A 21,311-nucleotide genomic window follows, 5' to 3' on the forward strand; every position below is an offset into this window, starting at 1 on the left:
AAGGGATAGCAAGTGACATGGCTTTGTGTGCAACTTTTGAATGAGTATTTGTTTCAGTCATTCTGACTGGAATTTTCAAAGGTTCTTAAGGGAGTTAGGGCCCTGCTGCCATTGCAACTAAATGGAATCTGGGCTCCTAACTCCCTTAAACACCTTGGAAAATCCCAGCCGCCAATTCAAATGACCAAAGTGCTTCCTCTTCATTTGTAGGCAACCTACCCACGTTCTTCAAAGAAACCAATTAAATTTAACTTTTAAGATGGAACCTGGATTGGACTCTTCCAAACAGCCAAGCTCAAGTGACTGTGAAGTGGTAGCTTCCTGTGGCAGTTCTACAAATAAAAAAAGTGAGCCAGATGAAAATGAGCCAGACGTCCTGTGCAGTGCAGAACTGTCTAATCCAGACATAATGAAAATTAAAGAGCTAAGCATCGGGGAAAACAAAAGCTATGAGGACTGTACTGGTGTGAATGTGAGCAAAGAGCCCTCTGGAGAGCTGGAAAGTAAGGACTCAACCTCAGAGCTGAATGGTAATGGTAAAATTCCCAACAGAGACAGTGGAATTGACAGCCCTTCTTGTAGTGTGGCGGGAGAGACTTTCCCAAACGAAGAAGGCACAGACCAGAAGAAGTCCACTGCCTCTGGGAATCCAACAGAGATGGAAACTGACAGCAAGGGTAACAAGTCTTCACCTGTAGAGCAGAAGAGAGACTCAACACAGGATGAAGACAGTGACCTAGATGAGGGAAGTAGCGAGGAACAAGAGACAGCAGAAGTGCCAAAGTTAGAAGATTTAGATGTAAACAAGGTAAGATACTTATTTGTTCATCGCTTTCAAACCTTAAATCCTGATTCTGCAACTGGCCTTGTGCTGAGGAGACACCGTTGCATCCATATTCACGGAATTTAAAGCCAGAAGGACCATTATGATCATGTAGTCTGTTGCTGTGTATACCACAGGTTATACACAGAGTTAGAATATCTCTTTTAGAAAGACCTCCAGTCTTGATTATCACTTGACTTCAAGTGATGGAGAATCCACCACATCTGTTGGTAAGTTGTTCCAATTGCACTCAAAGCCAAAAAAGTGCACCTTAGTTCTGGTTTGAATTTGTCTAGCTTCAGCTGTTGGATCCCTGGGTGCAGGAGTCTACCGTGTGTGGAGCTCCTGGCAGGATCGGGGCCTCACATATTCATATTTGAAATCATAGCCTTATGGAAGTACTTGCATGTCATTTGAAGCCTTTGTTGTATTTTTTATAAAGGCGCTTATGCCTTTTTCTCTTTTATATATTGTGGGTGGAAAAGTTTCTTATTAAGGCTGAGGTCTCTGTAAATTACATTGTTTCAAGTCAGTAATACATTTGAATACGGTGTGCAAAGGGTCCAGTCCTAGAGCAGTATTACGTAACTTATGACAAGCAAGGAGCAATACTGGTTCACTGTTCAAGCAGTTCTTTGCACCTAGAAGACAACATCCTGGAATACAGAGTACTGTAGCTCACAGCTGCAACAATATACACAGCAGTCTGTAATTTTATATTAAAGGAATGTGTAATTAACTGTATTTACTAGGGCTGTCAAGCGATGAAAAATTTAATTGTGCTTAATTGCGCAATTAAAAAAATTAACGGCAATTAATCGCGCTGTTAAACAATAATAGAATACCATTTATACAAATATTTGTGGATGTTTTCCACATTTTCAAATATATTGATTTCAATGACAACATAGAGTACAAAGTGTACAGTGCTTACTTTATATTTATTTTTTATTATAAATATTTGCACTGTAAAAATAAAAGAAATAGTATTTTTCAATTCACTTAATACAAGTACTTTAGTGCAGTCTGTTTATCATGAAAGTTGAACTTACAAATGTAGAATTATGTACAAAAAGTAACTGCATTCAAAAATAAAACAATGTAAAACTTTAGAGCCTACAAGTCCACTCAGACTTACTTCTTCTTCAGCCAATCGCGCAGACCAGTGGTCCCCAACCTTTTCCGTGGGGCGAGCTCCAGACGACTAGCCACCGAGGACCGTGGCCGCCAGACAAGCAGCCGCCGAAATGCCGCCGTGAAGCGGCAACGTCAAGAGGTGTCGCCGCCAAAATGCCGCCAAAATTCGTGAAGTGGCAACGTCAAGAGGTGTCGCCGCCGAAATGCTGCCGTGAAGCAGCGTCATCAAGAGGCGGCGACGCTGAAATGCCGCCGAAATTCGGCGGCTTTTCGGCGGTAGCACTTCTTGGCGGCATTTCGGCGGCTGCTTGTCCGGCGGCCAGTAGGCGGGCACACATGGATGCCCCAGCGGGCGCCGTGGCATCCACGGGCACCGCGTTGGGGACCCCTGGCTCAGACAAACAAGTTTGTTTACATTTGCAGGAGATAGTGCTGCTTGCTTCTTGTTTACAATGTCACCTGAAAGTGAGAAGAGGCATTCACATGGCAGTGTTGTAGCCGGCATTGCAAGATATTTACGTGCCAGATGTGCAAAAGATTCATACGTCCCTTCATGCTTCAAACATCATTCCAGAGGACATGCGTCCATGCTGATGATGGGTTCTGCTTAATAACGATCCAAAGCAGTGCAGACAGATGCATGTTCATTTTCATCATCTGAGTCAGATGCCACCAGCAGAAGGTTGATTTTCTTTTTTGGTGGTTCGGATTCTGTAGTTTCTGCATTGGAGTGTTGTTCTTTTAAGAGTTCTGAGAACATGCTCCAAACTCCGTCCCTCTCAGATTTTGGAAGGCATTTCAGATTCTTAAACCTTGGGTCGAGTGCTGTAACTATCTTTAGATTGGTACCTTCTTTGTGTTTTGTCAAATCTGCAGTAAAAGTGTTCTTAAAACAAACAACATTCTGGGTCATCAACAGAGACTGCTATAACATGAAATATATGGCAGAATGCGGGTAGAACACAGAGCAGGAGACATACAATTCTCCCCCAAGGAGTTCGGTCACAAGTTTAATTAACACATTATTTTTTTAACAAGCATCATCAGCATGGAAGCATGTCTTCTGGATTGGGGGCAAAAGCATGAAGGGGCATAGAAATGTTTAGCATATCCGGCACGTAAATACCTTGCAATTCTGGCTACAAAACTGCCATGTGAATGTCTGTTCTCACTTTCAGGTGACATTGTAAATAAGAAGCGGGCAGCATTATCTCCTGTAAATGTAAACAAACTTGTTTCTTTTAGTGATTGACTGAACAAGAAATTGGACTGAGTGGACTTGTAGTATAAAGTTTTACATTGTTTTGTTTTTGAGTGCAGTTATGTAACAAAAAAAAATCTACATTTGTAAGTTGTGCTTTCACGATAAAAAGATTGCACTACAATACTTGTATGAGGTGAATTGAAAAATACTATTTCTTTGGTTTATCACTTTTACAGTGCAAATATTTGTAATAAAAATAATTTCAAGTGAGCACTGTACACTTTGTATTCTGTGTTGTAATTAAAATCAATATATTTGAAAATGTAGAAAAACATCCAAAATATTTAATACATTTCAATTGGTATTCTATTGCTTAACAGTGCAATTAAAACTGAGATTAATTGTGGTTAATTTTTTTAATCGCAATTAATTTCTTTTAGTTAATCGTGTGAGTTAACTGTGATTAATTGGCAGCCCTAGTATTTACCAAACGTAGTAGTAGAATTGATTGGAAATTTTTCCAGCAAAAGATAAAATGTTGTTGCGCCTGTTTCCTTGACCAACTTACACATCTTATATTAGCAAGTCTGGCTCATTGTGTAGACTTTATTATAAAATCATTGTTATATAGCAAGAATATAAGGCCTGATTCTCCTCCAAAGTACCCTAATGTAAATTGGGAGCAATTTACTTGAAGACAAAGCTGTAATACCAGTGTGAGTGAGAGGAGAATCAGATCCCTGGATCCAGGAACATTTACAGGCCTCCACTTCCAAAGGCAAATGTAGCAACCCAAGTGAATCTTGTGGTGATGGGCTCAGAACTTGTTAATAATATTTGTAAATCCACATGCATCAAACACAGTGTTCTAGTTATTAGTTCAGTGTTACTAGTATGAGTCATGTCAGAAGGAAGGACAAAAACATTGATTTTTGGTGTCACTGAGACCATTAACTTCAGAGAAATAGCTGACATTATGGCAAAACTTGAAAGTTTATTCTGGCAAATGCTGCTTCTCAAAGTGAAGGTTGTTTACATTTTCCAAGCAGCGTGATGAATGAATACACAGTCCATTCTAATGTCAAACAAAACTTTCCCGCGTAATTGTAATAGTTTATATTTATGCAGCTAGAATGTTTCATATGGGGGATCCCAAAGTGCATTATAGGCTTAACCAACTGACACTAAAATGTAATTGTCTAAAAGATGGCTTCACCAACTGTATAAGTCCACCAACCCTGAGCTGGAGACCAGCAACCATTCAAGAGTATACGCAGCACAGCAATGCTCCAATTTCAGAACAAATACTGAGAGAAAAGAATCACTCTCTGGCAGATAGCGGAACCCTGAGCAATAACTAATGTGGGTTTGATAAACTACAGCTACTTGGAAAAACCTGATTGCTCTTTTGACAGAACTACACCAGTGGTCAATGAGGGTAACGCAGCAGAGGAGATATACAGTATTTGGATTTGCCTCCCTGTGCATTTTCTGTAGTTCACAAAAACTGCAGAGACCATGAGAACCATGAACTTGACACAGATTTTATACCATCTGCACTGGACAATGAAGACTTTATAAAGTCTATATCAGGTCCAGGGCTACTGTGGACCTGCTATGGTCTGATGTAGGTGCTGTGGACTTAAACATCTGCAGGAAGGTAAAAATGGAGTCGTGCAGGAATCAGGGTATGGGGGCTTGAGAAGCTGAATCAGGGGGCTATCTGGGCACCCAGGCAGGCTGCAGGATCTGCTTAAGGCCAAAGGAAATCTGCAGAGGACTCTGAGTGAGGGCTAGAGGGAAAGCCCTTTGAAACGGAGTGGTGCAGGATTCATCAGAAACTGCTGGGAGAGGATTCAGAGAAAGAGACATAGTGAAGTTCTTCAGGTGTGTGGGTCCCCTGACCTATAGAAGTGAGCTCCCCTTTCCTCTCTGGCTCCCCCAGGCCTCGATTTCTACTCATTTTCCTAGCTTGCTTCCAAGCAGGCCTTCTAAACCTCGTAAAACTGGTTGCAGTTTTTAGTAGGTCTTCAGGAACCATTCATTTATAAAGTCTCCATTCAAGTCTGCCAGTACTGCAGGCTTCTGTAAGATTTATAAAAAGTTCACACTAGTCCATGCAGACTTTATAAAATCTTCATTAGGCCCAGGTTCTGATCAGGATTTAGAGCAAGTGTTGGGGACTTCAGAAGAGCTGCGCTGTGGCAAAGCTGGGAAGAGGAACGAGGGGCAGTGGTTTTCAACCCGGGGTCCGGGGCCCCCTGAGGGGCCACGAGCAGGTTTCAGGGGGTCAGCCAAGCACGGCCGGCGTTAGACTCACTAGGGCTCAGGGCAGAAAGCTGAAGCCCCGCCGCTTAGGACTGCAGCCCTGGGCCCTGAGCTCCAGCACCCAGGGCTGAAGCCGTAGCCTGAGCAACTTAGCTTCGTGGTGCCCCTTGTGGCGTGGGGCCCTAGGCAATTGCCCTGCTTCCCACCCCTTAGCGCCGGCCCTGGCTTTTACATGGAGAAATTTCCAGGCCCTTCCCATACCCAGACAATTGTTCTTATTTGATCTTGCACGGTCTTTTGGCCTAGTGTATAGCAATTCAGGCCTGCCATTTTTGAGATTGAGACTTAGAAAAAAAAAATCTGTGTAATTTAGAAAACACGAATAAGTCTTTTTTAGTCATCGTTTATCTCAGAAAACGTTTGATCTAGAAACTCCACAGGAGATTTAGTGCACAGGACCAATTATGAGGCAGATAAAGGCATACTTTTGAAGTAAGTCAACAGCAAATGGCCAGCAGGATTCTGCAGACTTTGTGGTGTGCCAAGGGAGTCAGATAGGTTCCCTGGAAGTATGACAAACTCCCCCAGCCCAAGTGACCCAGCCCAAGTGACCCATCCGTAGCTCAAATTCCCCATAGAATTTCACCTGTGGTTCCTGAAGCTCTCAGATCCCCAGCTTCTCAACTGGCTTTTGCACAGTCTCTCTCCTCCACTCCCAGCCTTCCCATGCTTCCTCAGGCTCTATACCAGGGTTTCTCAATCTTCTTCTTTCTGAGACACCCCCTCCCCCTTCCCCAACATGCTATAACAACTCCACGGCCCACCTGTACCACAACTGTACCACAACTGGTCACTTTTGCAAAATCCCCACAAAACCAAAGACCACTGAACAGCACTCAGATTGTAACAACTTTCTGTTACTACCAATTTGACTTGAACCAGTGGACTGCAGGTCTGTTGAACCATAACAGTCAAAGTGAGCAGAATCAAGGAGGGGGAAGGGAGGACAATGTGGCAATGTAATATGGAAATCCTGGTGATAGAAATGATTGTTCAGTCCATCTCCCAGTGGATGTGTGTCACTTTTGCAAAATCCCCACAAAACCAGGAGATGTGAATCAGGCACTTTTCTCACTAGCCCTGCAGTCACCAACACATTTTGTTTTCCAATTTAAAGTTTCTTTGAAGATTAAATTCAGCTAGTTGAACCTCAGGTTGCCAAACAGAAAAGGGAGATCTATGCATTTACTGTTTCTATTGTGGACTGAAGGCTCACCAGATGTAAAATGTTACAAAGCTAATAAATAACCCAGTCTCAGTCCTACCGTATGTATTCAAGTCAAACTGGACTCCCAGGAAGATTTGTTTTTGTAAGGAATGCAGGCCCAAACCAGATTTATCCCTTGTGTAATTGTAATGGGATGGATTTGGTTCATTTTGAAGATGTGCTTTACTGACACACCAACATTTTATAAGATATTTGAGTTCCAGGGTGCAGCATTTATAATAATACACCTTGCTCCTCTTAGATCATTTATGTAATTAAATATATATGTAAAGTTTTAATTGTGAGTTTTAAATAACATAAACCATGAATTTGAAGTAAAGCTAATTGTTACTTAGCTTGGTGCTTTGAGTAGGTTAGGGAAAACCTGTAAATAGAGACTTAACTTTGCAATTTAAATGAGAAAATTTTGAGGGGAAGGAATTATCCTTATCACCAGGATTTCCATATTACATTGCCACATTGTCCTCCCTTCCGCCTCCTTGATTCTGCTCACTTTGACTGTTACGTTTGTTGGGTGCTATAGAATGAACTGGGGAAAGCCCAGAGCATGCTCATTGCCTTACCTGACACCCTTGTGGGGAGGAGAGCTGGGAAGGTTTCCTAGGCTGCCCTGTCTCAATTGACTGTTCCATTACTGCTCATTCTGGAGCTGTCATCTGGAGAAAGGTAGGGCCCAATCAGGCTGAAAGTTTATTTTACTCTCCCCAAAACCAGTTACTGTGTGGAAGGGAGGTTTCCCTTGAGATTAAAAAGCTCCTGCACAGTTATAAGGGAACGAGGAAACATCAATCACCATCAGCTTTTGAGATTGGGGGCAGAGAGAGTGCATCCTCTCTGTCTGAAAAGGACTTTTTAGGGAAAAAAAATCATGCCAGGGGTTGGACCTGTTTCTTCCTGCTTTTTCTCTACACACACTCTCACATCCATACAAGTGCCCCAGTCTTTGCAGCCACTCAGCAGGGGTAACTAGTAACTGTAGTAACATCCATGTCTCTGGAAAGCTTTGTATCTTGTAGACAGAACAGGGTGCATAGTAATTACAGCTGCGGGTTGGTTTAATAATGACTTGATGATTCCCAGTCCACCAAGTTAAGTGGAGCTCATGAATAATCGCTGATCTTTCCCTCCCCCCACTGTACTTTCTTCCCGCCCCCCAAAAACCCCACCCTTTTTGAATCAATAAACCTTTGCTGGTGAAGTACTATTCCCTACTGTGACGCTTGTATTGTTCTCTTTAGACTAGTTTTAAATATTCTATGTCATGTAGCTTCCCTTTGGAGTCTAACACATCTCACTATCAGCACACAATTATTTTTAAGTAATTAGATAAAAATCCTGTCTTTTGTCAAAATGAAAACGGACAAGGGGAGCTTATCAGTTTTGATAATGTCTCAGAAAACGTCAGCAGCGCAAAAACTGAGACATGTTAGCCTTGATATACTTACAAGAGAGGGAATGAAATGAAAGTGGGATTGGAGCCACTATCATGTTCTATAGACTGTTAATGTCAGGATTTTTGGTGGAGCTACTGCTTGGCATGGACTGAGTAATACTTTTGAAAGTGAGAACATTTTTTCATGTCTTTTTATTTAAATGTTTGCAGTAAAAGGAAAAATAAGTAGAGAAACTCCCCTCCTCCTCCCCCCCCCCTTGTCTATCACTGTACTATTTGAGTGCCTTTCACATAAAAACGATAACAATAGCAAAGCCTATAGGGGACTCCATGGAGTCTCTAGCTTATCTCCTCTTGTGGGTGAAAACTCTGGTGTAGTGATTTCAGGTTTTTTGTTTTTTCATTGATTTGTTTTTCAGTTTTTGTTGGAGGGTGTCTTTGGATAGAAAGGGGTGTCGATGTTGTGTTATTACTATGGTATTTGCAGTGTTTTTGTTGCTGTGTTGTTCCCAGAATATGAGACACAAGCTTGTCTCCTTCACCAACAGAAGTTGGTCTAATACAAGATATTACCTCACCCACTTCGTCATTACAGTGGTGGAAATATGTCGTCAGCTAGGAAGGTTTTGCAATGTTTCCTAAAGATGCTCAGGCTCTAGAGTCATCTAAATTCCTCTGGAAGTTCATTCCATAGCTGGATCCCCTCATTGTCCCTAGCTCTCATGTACTTCATCCTGGGCTGTGTGATCTGCACTGTCTCAGGGCACACAACTGTCTTGGTAGTTCATAGATCGTAATTAGGTCTATAATGTAGTTGGGGATTGATCTCTTTATTTCATTGAAATCAAGACCATAAACAGCCATCAGAACTTGACAAGGTGGTTGGGCTTGACCATGGACGTGATGTGCTCACAATGGCTTAAACTGTGGAGGACATCACAAGGAATATATTGTAAGATTAGAGAGGAAGGCTGATCCAGAGGTTAGGGTGCAAACCTGGAACTTGGGAGACCCATGTTCAATTCCCTGCTCTGTGACTGATGTCCTGTGTGACCTTTGTCATCACTTTGCATCTCTCTGCCACAGTTCTGTATCTGTAAAATGGAGATAATAATATCTCCCTTCCTCACAAGGGCATTATAAGGATAAATACATTAAAGATTTGAGGTACTCAGATACTTATATGCCCCCCACGCTGTACTGTATTACCTTAGATATAGGTCCTGCTGTGGCTATGTATCTTCTATACAATAGATTATTTCTTACAAAGAGGCCAAAAAACCACACCTCAATCTCAAAGAAAGATCTTCCTGTTCTCTTGCTATTTTCTATTCCCAACACCACCTAGGGCCAATAATACCTCTTGGGGAGGAGAGATGCAGAAGTATAGGCTGTAACTGTGTGTGGAGGTTGGCTCCTATATCATCCTGGATTATGGGTGCAACAAAATGGGTTTATTCAAGAGAATTGGCCATATTGAATCTCGTTGCTCCATCAAGTCCAGTATTCTGCTGCTGGCTGTGACAAGTATCTGAATAGATCTCTGCATATTTGTTGTCTATATAGTTTATTGAAAAGTTCAGGCTGTCTGAAGGTTGAAGAACTAGACAGCCTACATATAAGTGGAGTTTCAGTTCCAATTTTGTGGCATAATTTATCTGTTGGGAAACTTGACCTGGATTTCTGGGTCAAACTGTTGGTCAGATTATCTCTGTGTGTTCCAAATAACTTTTTTTGCTTTAAAGAGGATGTGAAATCATTGTTTGCTTCCTGATTCAATCTTTAAAGTCGCACCATTCTAAAGGTTGAAACAGGTTTCTTAATTTATTTCTTTAGTGGTTTATGTGCAATGGAGTGTTGCCTCTTTGTTTCCTGAGTCAGTGACATTTAAATGCCACAGATATATCCACCTAATTTTCCCTAAAGTGCGCAGTCTTTTTGTCTTAATGGTGGTTAAGAAACAATGGATTTGCTAGCTGATCACAATCAATTTATTGGCAACCCCTGGGCGCTATCCAGGCTACAAGGAAGTGGATTTAATAGCCTAGGAAATAGATAACCTTTCACTACTGTTTTCAATGTTTTTTTTTTTTTTTTTGAGTGGGAAGTTTTTCCATAACCATCATTTGCCAGAAACTTTTGTGATTTTAAAAAGAGCATGATCATATTTGACTTTGGATTACTTTTCACATAAGATATATTTTGCTAGTCTGTCTGTTTGGCAAGATTCAAGATACACCCATTTTATAATCAATTGGAGATACTAGCTGTGTATACCTGTTGACTTAACCTGCAGCTCTACATAGTCTATGAGGAGTTAGTGCCATGTGTCACTTGAACAGTAATTTCCCCCAGATTTAAAGTCAAGGCTTGGATTTGACCTGTTATTTCGCTGTGATGTATGTTCTTAACATAATCACTGCTCTAATGAGCACCTCCGCAAGTGTGTGTGCTTTCTAGGGGGGAGAACCCATGTGGAATTATGGGTGATTGTTCATCTGACCCAACTCTTCTTGTGTCCCCTCCCACTTCTATACAATATGCATATGAGGCAGAATGCCCCCCATTTACCTCTATGGGTGGGAGAGCTTGATGGGGCTGTCTCTGAAGGGGGACAGTCCCAGCAGTGAGAAAGGGGACACTCGATGAAGGACACCAAGTAGCTTCCCCCTTCCCCCCATGAGTCTCTGGGACCCACTGGCCAGCTGGGAGGGAGAGGTGCTGATTGGCCAGCATTCCACAGCTCCCAGGATTTAACCTGGAGTGGGGGCCATGTCTAGCCTCTCTGGGCTCCATTCCAGCAGCAAAGAATTACTCACCACTCCCCTGCTTCCCTCTTGGTCTAGGGCAGAAGCAATCTGCAGTCTCCCATATGTTGGTACAGCTTACTTCCCTTTCAGCTCTGGCTCAGCTGCACTGTCTCTTGCATTGGAGGGAAGGCGGGGTTTTGCAGAGTCTTGGCTATGCCCACTAACCCTCTCCTGTTTCTCCCACTCCACCCACTTCTGCAGGAGGAGTAGCAGAGTAGCAGTGGCTGCGCTTCCTAATGTGTGTGTGGGAGCAATGTGGATAGCTTATCCCGGGAAATAAGGGAGCACTTCACTCTCTTGAGTGGGTGCATAGCAGGGCACTTGATTGAACTCTGAGTAAGTGCAGTGCACACTCACAGCAGGCAAGCTGTACAACTAGGCTTTGTGTGTGTAATTACCCATTTGTCTTTGTGACTGTGATAACTGCTCACACCATTTCAGAGATCCCGCTGCATATGCGTGAACCTGGGCCTCTACTTTAGGAACATTTGGTCCAGTGTTTTTGCAAAAGTAGAATTTACCCCATTTTTTAGTGTTGGAGAATAACTATGGCCACGTATGCGTTGTGGTTGGGAAGAAGTAATTGGACTGCTTGAAAAGGAACGAATGACCATAGTGCAATCATTAATTTCAACACGCTGTAATAAGCTTCCCGTGTCTGCAAAATAAATGCCTACTGCTTCCCTTTTTCTTGTCCTTCTGCTCATTCAGCCAGCATAATACTTAAACTACTTCAGAATATTTTTAACAACTGTAATATACAACATGCTTATACTGACTAATCATCCAGCGAGAATTTGAGGAAGAACAGAAGTTGAGCGTGTGTATAGCCAGTATAACATATTTGACAACTTCCTGAAAATTACACTCGTGTTATCTGTACAATATGTGCTTATTAGTAAAGCTAACTTCATTGGTGCCCATTGTACATTATCAAGAATTTATTTATACATAGTCTGGAGTTTAAGTTTACAGGTATCTTTAGTCATTTATGCTAAATAAATAAAATAATCTGTCTGGCCATTACTCCCAAGAGTAAAAGTTTGTTTCAGTGCTGAGTTTATGCTTGGTTAAGCCTTAGAGCCTTAATATTTTTCACATAATGCTGAACTCAAAGATATGGCTGGATGATTACATTATAATCAGCTAGTGATTTCGTTCCACACCGCAATAGTGGCACTTATACAGCTCTTTCCATCCAGAAGATCTCAAAGCACTTTCCAGAATGTGCAAACATCACTTTCTACATTTTATGTGTAGGCAATGAGAGATTAAGTGACTTTCCCATGAAGATACATGTGCGCCAGGGTCTCCCTCACACCACAGAAAGGACAGGCTTCAGGGTTGGGAGTGAACTGCGCCAGGTACGCGCCCGTGCTCACGACTCCATGTCAGAGCTGCCAGCCGACGTCCCTGGCGGGCCGCAAAACTAGGGTAGAATACAAGCTGGCCCACCGGGGTTCCCCACCCTCCACAGCTGGTACTAGGTCCCGCCACTTGGTGTCTGGGTGGGACGCGAGGGTGGGAAATGAAGCATGTGGAGCACAAGCGTATACAGTTGTTCTCTCGGCGCGGTTCGGAAACAAACCGGCTGCAGAGCACACAGCTGGCTCGTGGTAGGAGGTGGAGGGGGCTGGGAGGGCTCATGGGGCAGGGGCCGAATGGAAAGGTCCGGAGGGCCTGGGGTGAGGGGTGCGCGGGGAGCGCCCTCTTGCAGGACCCGCTCGCGGTCGACCCGAGAAGTGGTCAGTAAGGCGGCTTCAACCTCCTGAAGTACGCGCCGGGAGGTCCAAAGGGTGGAGAGCCCCATGTGCCAATCTAGCCAATAGAAGGCAGGTATATTAGCCCCAGGATAAGCAGGTCCCTTTTCCCCTGGTAGTTGAACAGGGGTTATTCGAGGTTAATTAGGACAGCTGGGGCCAATCAAGGGCCTGCCAAAACCTGTTAAAAGCCTCCCCTCCAGTCAGATAGGTGCACGCAATAGGAGCTGTGGGGAGCAGGCGTGCTGCTGGAGAGCCGGACTGTGCAGACACTGACAAACGCTGGAAACAGACCTCACAGGTACAGAGGTGAAGAGCAGGGGAAACCCTGCCCAACAGGGCGTACAGCCCTTCCAGGCCCCACAGGTTTGGGGAGAAGAGACTCTGCCAGAGGGGAGAGACTGAACTGGGCGCCTGGCCTGCTGCCACTACACCAGAGGAGTTACCAGAGACTAAAAGGCTCCCCTCCCTCTCCCCTGTCAGGTAGCCCAGGAGGAACCCCTGCCCAGACAATGTGGGGTCAGTAAACCCAGGGGTGTGGGAAATTCCCAGGGAGAGGACTCCAGGACTCCCCCAGCCCGCCGTTAAGAGGAAGCACAGAGCCCACCGAAGTGGAGAAGGAGCTCTGCCACAGTATATAGCAAATCAGTGGTATGGTTTGGAAGAGAACCTAGGTTTCCTGATCCACAGACCTGTGTTCTAATCATTACACATGCTGCCTCCCAAGCATGTGTTTTCTGGCTCACTCTTTTTCACCAACATTTGTTGTCTAACTCATATTGGGTTAAAACCTGCTTGCTTTACTCAGATAAAGAGGCTTACTGACTTCAGTTGGATTATTTACATACATGAGTAAACCGAGCAAAAGTTAGCCTATAATGTCTTCATCCATATGGCAGTTTGCTTTGTGTTAATTTTACCTTTATAAAATGTAGAACCTGGAAGTTTCATGCTTTTTTTGCCCTAGTATCTTTAGGGCCAGATTCTGTAACCTTACTCACGTTGATCAGTACTTTACTCCAAGAATACTAATCGCAGAGTTAAGTATGGCTCAATCTTGGTATTCAAACTACAGAAGACTGCAAGAGTAGGCCTGGCTATAACAATTAATTCACTTTGTTAAAGGTTATGCCAGTGAGAAAATTACCAACCAAGCATTCATTTAAAACGTGCAAGGTGACTATAAAGGGAAATGATTGAAAAATACAGGCACTTATGTTGTCAGTAGCTACCGATGTGGTGTTCTGCTCTTGTTCGATGATGATAAGTCGGCTGCGTGCGTGTTCCCTCTGTGTGCTGCCCCGCGCAGATAGCTGACACAGCAAACCCCGAGAGAACCCCCAATGACCACAGACTCTAGTAAGGTACGAAGGAACCCGAGCCAGGTTTATTGTCAAACGAAGCACAGTAATAGTTTCCTATAGACTCTAAAGGACATACTACGAATATGTGCCCCCTGGCAATGGACACAGCTCAGTCAGTGGTGGGACACTCCACTGCCCCCTAGGCCAGACAAAGATGCGCACTCCGGGACCTACTTTTATACAGTTACAGGACAGATTACTCATCCCTACTGACGTATTGAGGTACAGCCCCTTGGCTCATTAGGGTGCTGTCTCCCCCTTTAATCATGTTGTTTCAGACAAACAGATCTATCCATCATGCTGTCCTTTTGACCCTGTCTTTAAGATGCACCTGCCTGTTCCTTGTTATGTCTATGGAATGTCCTTGTATCGGGCTGTCCAGGTGCCATCTTGGCACAAGTTCCTCTTATTAACACTTATATGTGAATGCACCTGCTTCTAACAACCCTCTTCTCGCCAACTTCTGTGAGTGAGGCCTGCCTCTGGCTCACAGCCCAGCTTTTGCTTAGCAATGCCTGGAAGTACTTTGGTTCAGGCTTCAGGCCTCAGACTGGGCCTCTGACACAAGAGTTTGTTTCAGGGCCTCATCTTACTACAACTTAAATGCCCATATCTCTGCCACCACCAGCAGTTGCTGCTGTAGAGTAATATCACTTTAAAGTATTAGGTCCAGTTTGAGCTAAAATTATCTTTAGCCATTGTTTGGTATTTAAACAGATGTCAACACGTTTTTCAGAAATGTAAACTGAGTTACAGATGGTGAGGCCCAGGACGTTAAAAGTAACTGTGTGCTATATAAAGCTTTACTTTTGAAAAGTAATGTATTTGGTTGAAATGAATTCTTTTCAAGTTCTGAATTCAAACAACTGAAAAGATAGCTTTAGCGGCTGGCATGGTGGTCAAGTTAAAGCAGGTTAAACTTCATGCCTTTCACTTAGAAACTCCTTCATTTTCAGCAAAATTGGCAAGTAACTAACTTTCTCCTCATGAAGAGATCCATCCATTCCTAACAACTTGAACGACCAGAGAGATACCTTGGTATAAAATAATATGTTTTTTTATTTCCCCTTTGCAAATTCAAAGGTTATGAAAGCAGTGGTGTCCCATCATTTACTATAAATAGTAGGCACATAGATCAGTACTTATTCTGTGTAGAGTCAGGTAGGACACAATGCAATATGTTTAAAATGATACATTATTTCAGTTTACTTTACACACTATGATTTTAATATTGGGAGGGTTGGAATAAGAGCTTATTTCACAGGACAGCTATATCATAAATTATCCCATTGCCCACAGCAAGCTGAGGAATTGCGTCAGAGTAAGATGAAAGAAACATCTTTATAGAACAATCCGGGAAATGGATTCCTATCCTCTATTAGTTAGTGGTTGACTTAAGTTCTGAATCATGTATGTTTTATCCTAGCTAATGTAACTGTAGAGTTCTCATTTATCCATATAAATATCTAATTTCTGAATTCTGCTAAGTTCTTGATCTCAATTCTATTTTGCGACAGTGAGTTCCACAGGATAAATTTAAGTGTTTTCCTTTTATTAATTTAAATTTGTTGGCTTTAAGTTTCACTGAATGTTCCCTGGTTTTGATTATAAACAGGGATTAATAGGAACACTTGATTTACCTTCTCTATGCAAAAAGTACCCCTATCATGTCCCCTATTATTTATCTCCTCTCTAAACAGTCCAGTCTTTTCCATATCTCCTCTAACGGAAATCTTTTCATACTTTTAATTATTTTTGTCACTTGTCTCTGGTCCCTTCTGTTTTTTATGTGTTTTGGGGATGGGATGATCAGAAGTGGATGAAGTATTTTCTGTAAGGCTATACCATCCATTTATATTAATGACATTCTAATATTTTCAGTATTATTTTATCTCTCATTTGTAATCACCCCATTATTTTGCTTTTTTGATCACCACTGCACATTGAGCAGATGTTTTCCTTGAGTTGCCCACAGTGAAATCCATGTTTTTCCCTTCAGTGGATACAATTAATTTAGAATCCAGCACTTTGTATAAGCAGTTCAGAATTTTCCTTCAAAATATGTTAGATTCCCTTGAATTTCTCATCTCTGTGCCATTGCCCAATCATTGAGGTCTCTGGAGTTTCTCAGTCTTCTAACCTTGACTAACCTAAATAATTTATCTGTACATATTTTGCCCTTTTTCTGCTCATCCATTTTTCCAGATTATTAAAAGTTTAATCATTTTAATACTAAATACTGATGCTAGTACAGAAACTTCTCAAGTTTCCCTATCTTTACAGGGTAATCGTCTGCCAATTTAAAAACCTGTATATTTTCTAATAGGACCACTAGAGAGAGAGGAGATATTTGTTTGATCATAAGCATACAGTTTGCATTTAAAATCTTCAGGGCCGCCCAGAGGATTCAGGGGGCCTGGGGCAAAGCGGCGCTTGTACTCACTAGGCGGTGCTCCGAGTTTGCGGTGGCGGCAGCGGGTCCTGCACTCGCTCCGCGTCTTCGACAGCACTGAAGGACCCGCCGCCGAAGACCTGGAGCGACTGAAGGGCCACCTGCCGCTGAAATGCCGCCGAAGACCCGGACTGCCGCCGGCTGAGTAAAGGGAAAGGGATTCTTGGCCAGGGCTCGCAGGGCCCCTGCGGGGCCCGGGGGTAACTTGCCCCACTTGCACCGCCCCCCTCCCCCGGGCGGCCCTGAAAATCTTGGATACTACAAATTGTTGATGGATGTTAAAGAATTTGTCAAGAGGATAAATGTATTTCAGTCTGCAACATGCTGACTCAATGAACTTTAAGTTCTGAAAGGACTGAATTTATATACATCTAAGGCTAAACTAAGACTGAAGTGGGGACGTTATAGTCAATGTCAAGTGATTGAATTATGTAAAAACCAGAACTGGGGAAAAATAGTTTAGTAGAAGGAATAGCACTAGGAATAATGGGATGAAAATAAGACAAGGTGAATTTAGCCTGAATAGCAGAGAGAACTTCCTAATAGCAAGTGGAAGAACCTCTGAAGGGAGGTAGTGGAAGCTGCATCCTTATGCATTCAAAACTACACCAGGCATTAGAAATATACTGTAGTGTACTCTGGTTTGTAGTCCTAGCTCGTGAATTTAAAAATGGACATCAGGTAAAGTGGTGTCTAGCATGTTAGTCACCAGATTAGTGTGCTAATATTTGTAAAGGCCTGAAAACAGAATTTAAAGATTTTCTGGTTTTGGGTATTCTATCATTTGTAGCAAAATATAGAGAACTGAAGTGCTATCACAGCCAGCCATCACATGTTAATTAGGTTTTAGACAATAACTTTGAAAATACACTAACAGCAAACAGAGCTTTTGATTAGAAATGCTGGGGTAGTTTCTCCCAAGGGATGACTTAATTCATTTCAATAGCTACACCAGGGATGAATTAATATTAGTGAGTCTTGGGAAATAGAGTGTTTGATGAAAATAGGGTTTCTATTAATTCTTGGATAACTTCATTTGTAATATTTTTTTCAGTGTACAGAGCCGCAAAAGCTGTTCAACATTGCCAATGAACTGCTTCATACAGAAGAGGCTTATGTTAAAAGACTGCATCTACTGGACCAGGTAATTCTGCTTTGATCAACTTGTGCTTCATATTCAATACACAAAACAGATTTCTTCAGATAAATGTGGATGTTGTGATTACTTTGTACATAGTTTAAGACTTTTTCTGTGACATCAGATTATTAGTAAGAAAAAGTAAAATTTAGATAAACATTATAGGTAGGGTTGAGAGTTGGCTTGGTAATTTCCCCTTAAAATCATGGATGAGTCATAGAAAGTGTTACTAAAATGCAGTCATGATCTTGCCATTTCTTAATAGGTTACTCACTGCAAAACATTTCTTCCTCTCCATCCTCCAGTCCACAGTTCCATTTCTACTTCCTTTTTCTCTGGCTTCCAGTATTCTTAAACTGACTGGTATTTCCAGCTCAGGCTCCAGATCGACAGCTCTTGTACCATTTACACTCAGCCTACAGGTATTGCGCATGCTTTGGTCCCCATTAGAGTGACTGTGCACAAAGTAGGTTAAGTGCAAATGGTAGAGAAGCTGGCTGCCAAAAGCCAAAACTGGTTTTGCTGATGGAAGGAGGAGTTCAGCTTACTAGAGACAAGACAGTAGATGTAGGGGGGGAGGGATAGCTCAGTGGTTTGAGCATTGACCTGCTAAACCCAGGGTTGTGAGTTCAATCCTTGAGGGGGCCATTTAGGGAACTGGGGTAAAAATCTGTCTGGGGATTGGTCCTGCTTTGAGCAGGGGGTTGGACTAGAAGACCTCCTGAGGTCCCTTCCAACCCTGATATTCTATGATTCTATGGTTGAAGAAAGTGGTGGTGGAGAAGGGATCTAAACAGCAACCACCTAATTTTTTTTAAAAATCCTGTGATTTGTGCTGAGTACCATTAAAACAGGCCATAAGGAGTAGGAACTCAGCTACCAGCACTGTAGGGATCAGGTACTTAACCTTGTGAATTCCTTCCTAGAGAAACTGACCAAATGCCTCACAAAGCTTACTTAGAAACCAAGCAAGTATACAGCCCATATTCTTAACCTCAAGTAGAAAATGATATATGTGTACAAATAGGATGAATAGATATACTAGACCATAACCTTTACGGAGATATGTTACATGGCACAGGCAGCACAAAACATATTCCAGTTATGTCATACATATATTTATAAGCATCCCCCCCCATAAAGCCTTATGGAGTACACTGTCACACCCTCCCCCTGAACTTACTGCCAGAGACTTGGACACTGTCCATGGTGGAGGCAGTACCTGTAAAATTTCTGTTTGTCTTTGGTCACACTCCTTTTCAGTACCTTGAAACCATATGATGTCATTCCTAGGAGTTCTAGCCCGTTTTGGGGTTCCTGGTCCCCAGATGCTTGCAAACAGGTTGGGGTGTAGTATTGCTAACAGAATGCAGACAGTAATATCTGTTAAAGTGGAGGTGTCTTGGCATTTAGCCACCAATGCCATGAGGCAGTGTGCTTCAGTTTCCCCTTCTACACAGCAGCATGGGCCCGTTATGCTTTTGCTGCTTTTTACAGTTATGGGCTGAAAAATAACATGCTGGTGGGGCTGTCTTGTTACCATCCCTAGCATGTACAGCAGTTTCTTCCACAAATCAGGTATGTCCCACATCTTTAAAGGGTTTACCACTAGTATGAATTCTTTTGTTTTATCCCATAGCAAAAGACACAAAAATTAGCAAAAGACACAAGGTTAACAGCAAATCTATGGTGGACAGGCTTCGTTCACTCAATTTGACTTGTTTAGCGTCTATTGCATTTTCCCAGTTCTCTGTGCCCTTTGGTAGACACTCTGATGCAGATTCTTCTGCCTCTTTGGGGAAAGCTTCTAATTCAGGCATGTGTTTGGGTCTTTGGCCAGGAAAGGGTGTATTTGCAACCATGCCTGCCCTCGTCCCCTCCCTCTCTGGGCTGGGCCCCACTCCCTTGTGAAGTTCCACCCATGCAGAGATTCCTACCCCCCCCCCCCCCCCCCCCCCCCCACCGTCTTGGAGAGAGAGTTTTATCTCTTACAAATGTAGCAAGAACAAAATTTTTCAATGGGGTGCTCTGGACCCCTTTGGGCACCCCACTTTCTGTTCCCAACAGGTCAGCTGGATGGACCCCCCCTCCAGGAGACCTGACCCCCAGGTTTCCCTTAAAACCTGATCCACAGGAGAGGGGGCTGGCATTTTAAATGCAGACTTTTCACCCTCCTCTTAGGAAAGTCCCTCCCTACAAAAGGTGGGCGGACACTCTGGCCCTCCCTCACCTTCCATCTGGGCTTCCCTCTCTGGGCTCCCCTCTGGGTCCGACACTCTTGTGTCCTCCAAAAGGGAAGGTGACCCTGCTCCAGCTGTGGGCTCACAGCTACCAGCTATGACAGACCCCTCACTGGCCAGCAAAATCCCCCCCCTTTCACTCGGGTTGGGCTGGCACCCAGCTACAGAGTTCTTGGGGCCTGTTCCCACCACAGCGGTCACCAGGACTCCAACTTCCACCTTCGGGACAAGGAGGCCCTGCCCCCTGCTGACCTGCAACTTCCTGGCAGTCAGCAGCTGTGGTGGCCTCCTTGCTACAAGGTGGTACATCCCCCTCCCCTGGGGAGACGATTACAGGACAGGAGCTGGCTTCGTCCAGCCCCTCCCTCTGGAACTTCCCTTGAGCCCTGGGGCTATAGGAACTGGCTACAACCAGCCCTGCCCCCCAAGCTGCATCCTTTACTGCTGCAGAGGAATCTAAGAGACACCCTCCCATTCCCCCAGCCGTCCATGTGACTCTCCTCTTCCCCTCCCTCCCCGGGCTTTTAGGACAAGATTCCTTCTCACTGCTAACCAACCCTGGGACAGATTCTGCCACATTAAAGAAATCATTCCCCAGTAGAAACGGTGCAAAATTGTGTGCCACCGTTGCAACAGTTAGTTCAGCCTGCAAATCCCGAGTTTGCATGTGTACTTTAGCTAAAGGTGCAAGGACTTTGTAACCCCCTACCAGCTCTAATTCTGCCATTTTACCTGGCAACAAATCCTTCTCCTGGATTAGGTCCCTCCTGACCACAGAAATCTCAGCACCCATGTCCCTTCATCCCAGAAGCACTGCACCATTAATTTTAACAGCATGCATATGCTCACTGCTTCGTTGTGTGGAAGCAAGCTTTACAAATCCTGTGTGGAAAGAGGCCACAGCCTGGCTCTGAGAAGCCGCAGCTTCATGTGTTACTTGTTGCCTGTTTCCACTCAGCAAGGGACACTTATTCCTCAGGTGCTCAGTGGACTTACAATGATAGCACCTCTTGGGCTCCTCTGCTTGCACAGGAAATTTGGGACGAGTACCAGGGGAATGGGGAGGTGACCGCCCAGCCTCTTTTTTCCCAGACCCAGGGGTAAAACGGTGATTCTGCTTTCCCCCAACCTTATACTCCTCTGCCAGTGGTTTGTGTTTGATTGCAGCTTGTGCTTGCTCTTAAGAGTCTGCATACCCAGCTAATTCACCCACTGCATTTACCTTTTTGTCCCACACATACTATTTTACCTCATCACTGCACATATTCAGGAAGCGTTCCTGAGTAACCAGATCACACATCCCTTCAAAGCTTGTAATGCCTTTCCCCCGCACCCATTTATCTACCAAATCTCTCATTTCATTGGCGTAAACCACATTACTTAATCCAGATCCCCTCTTAAGACTCCTGAATTTAACCCTATAGGTTTCAGGTG

General features: G+C 43.5%; 1 protein-coding gene across 1 annotated transcript in view; it reads left to right on the plus strand.

The window, feature by feature from the left end:
• The window catches only part of FGD3 (FYVE, RhoGEF and PH domain containing 3), a 187,288-nt gene that overhangs the window by 100,224 nt on the left and 65,753 nt on the right, over nucleotides 1-21,311 (plus strand). Inside the window, exons 4-5 of the mRNA XM_024223450.3 lie at nucleotides 211-808; nucleotides 17,554-17,643. Coding sequence (XP_024079218.2) covers nucleotides 211-808; nucleotides 17,554-17,643 — 688 coding nt within the window. The remainder of the gene's footprint in view (nucleotides 1-210; nucleotides 809-17,553; nucleotides 17,644-21,311) is intronic.

This window comes from Terrapene carolina, unplaced genomic scaffold (assembly GCF_002925995.2).
Source record: "Terrapene carolina triunguis isolate 2854851 unplaced genomic scaffold, T_m_triunguis-2.0 Scaffold89, whole genome shotgun sequence".
Classification (NCBI taxonomy): domain Eukaryota; kingdom Metazoa; phylum Chordata; order Testudines; family Emydidae; genus Terrapene; species Terrapene triunguis.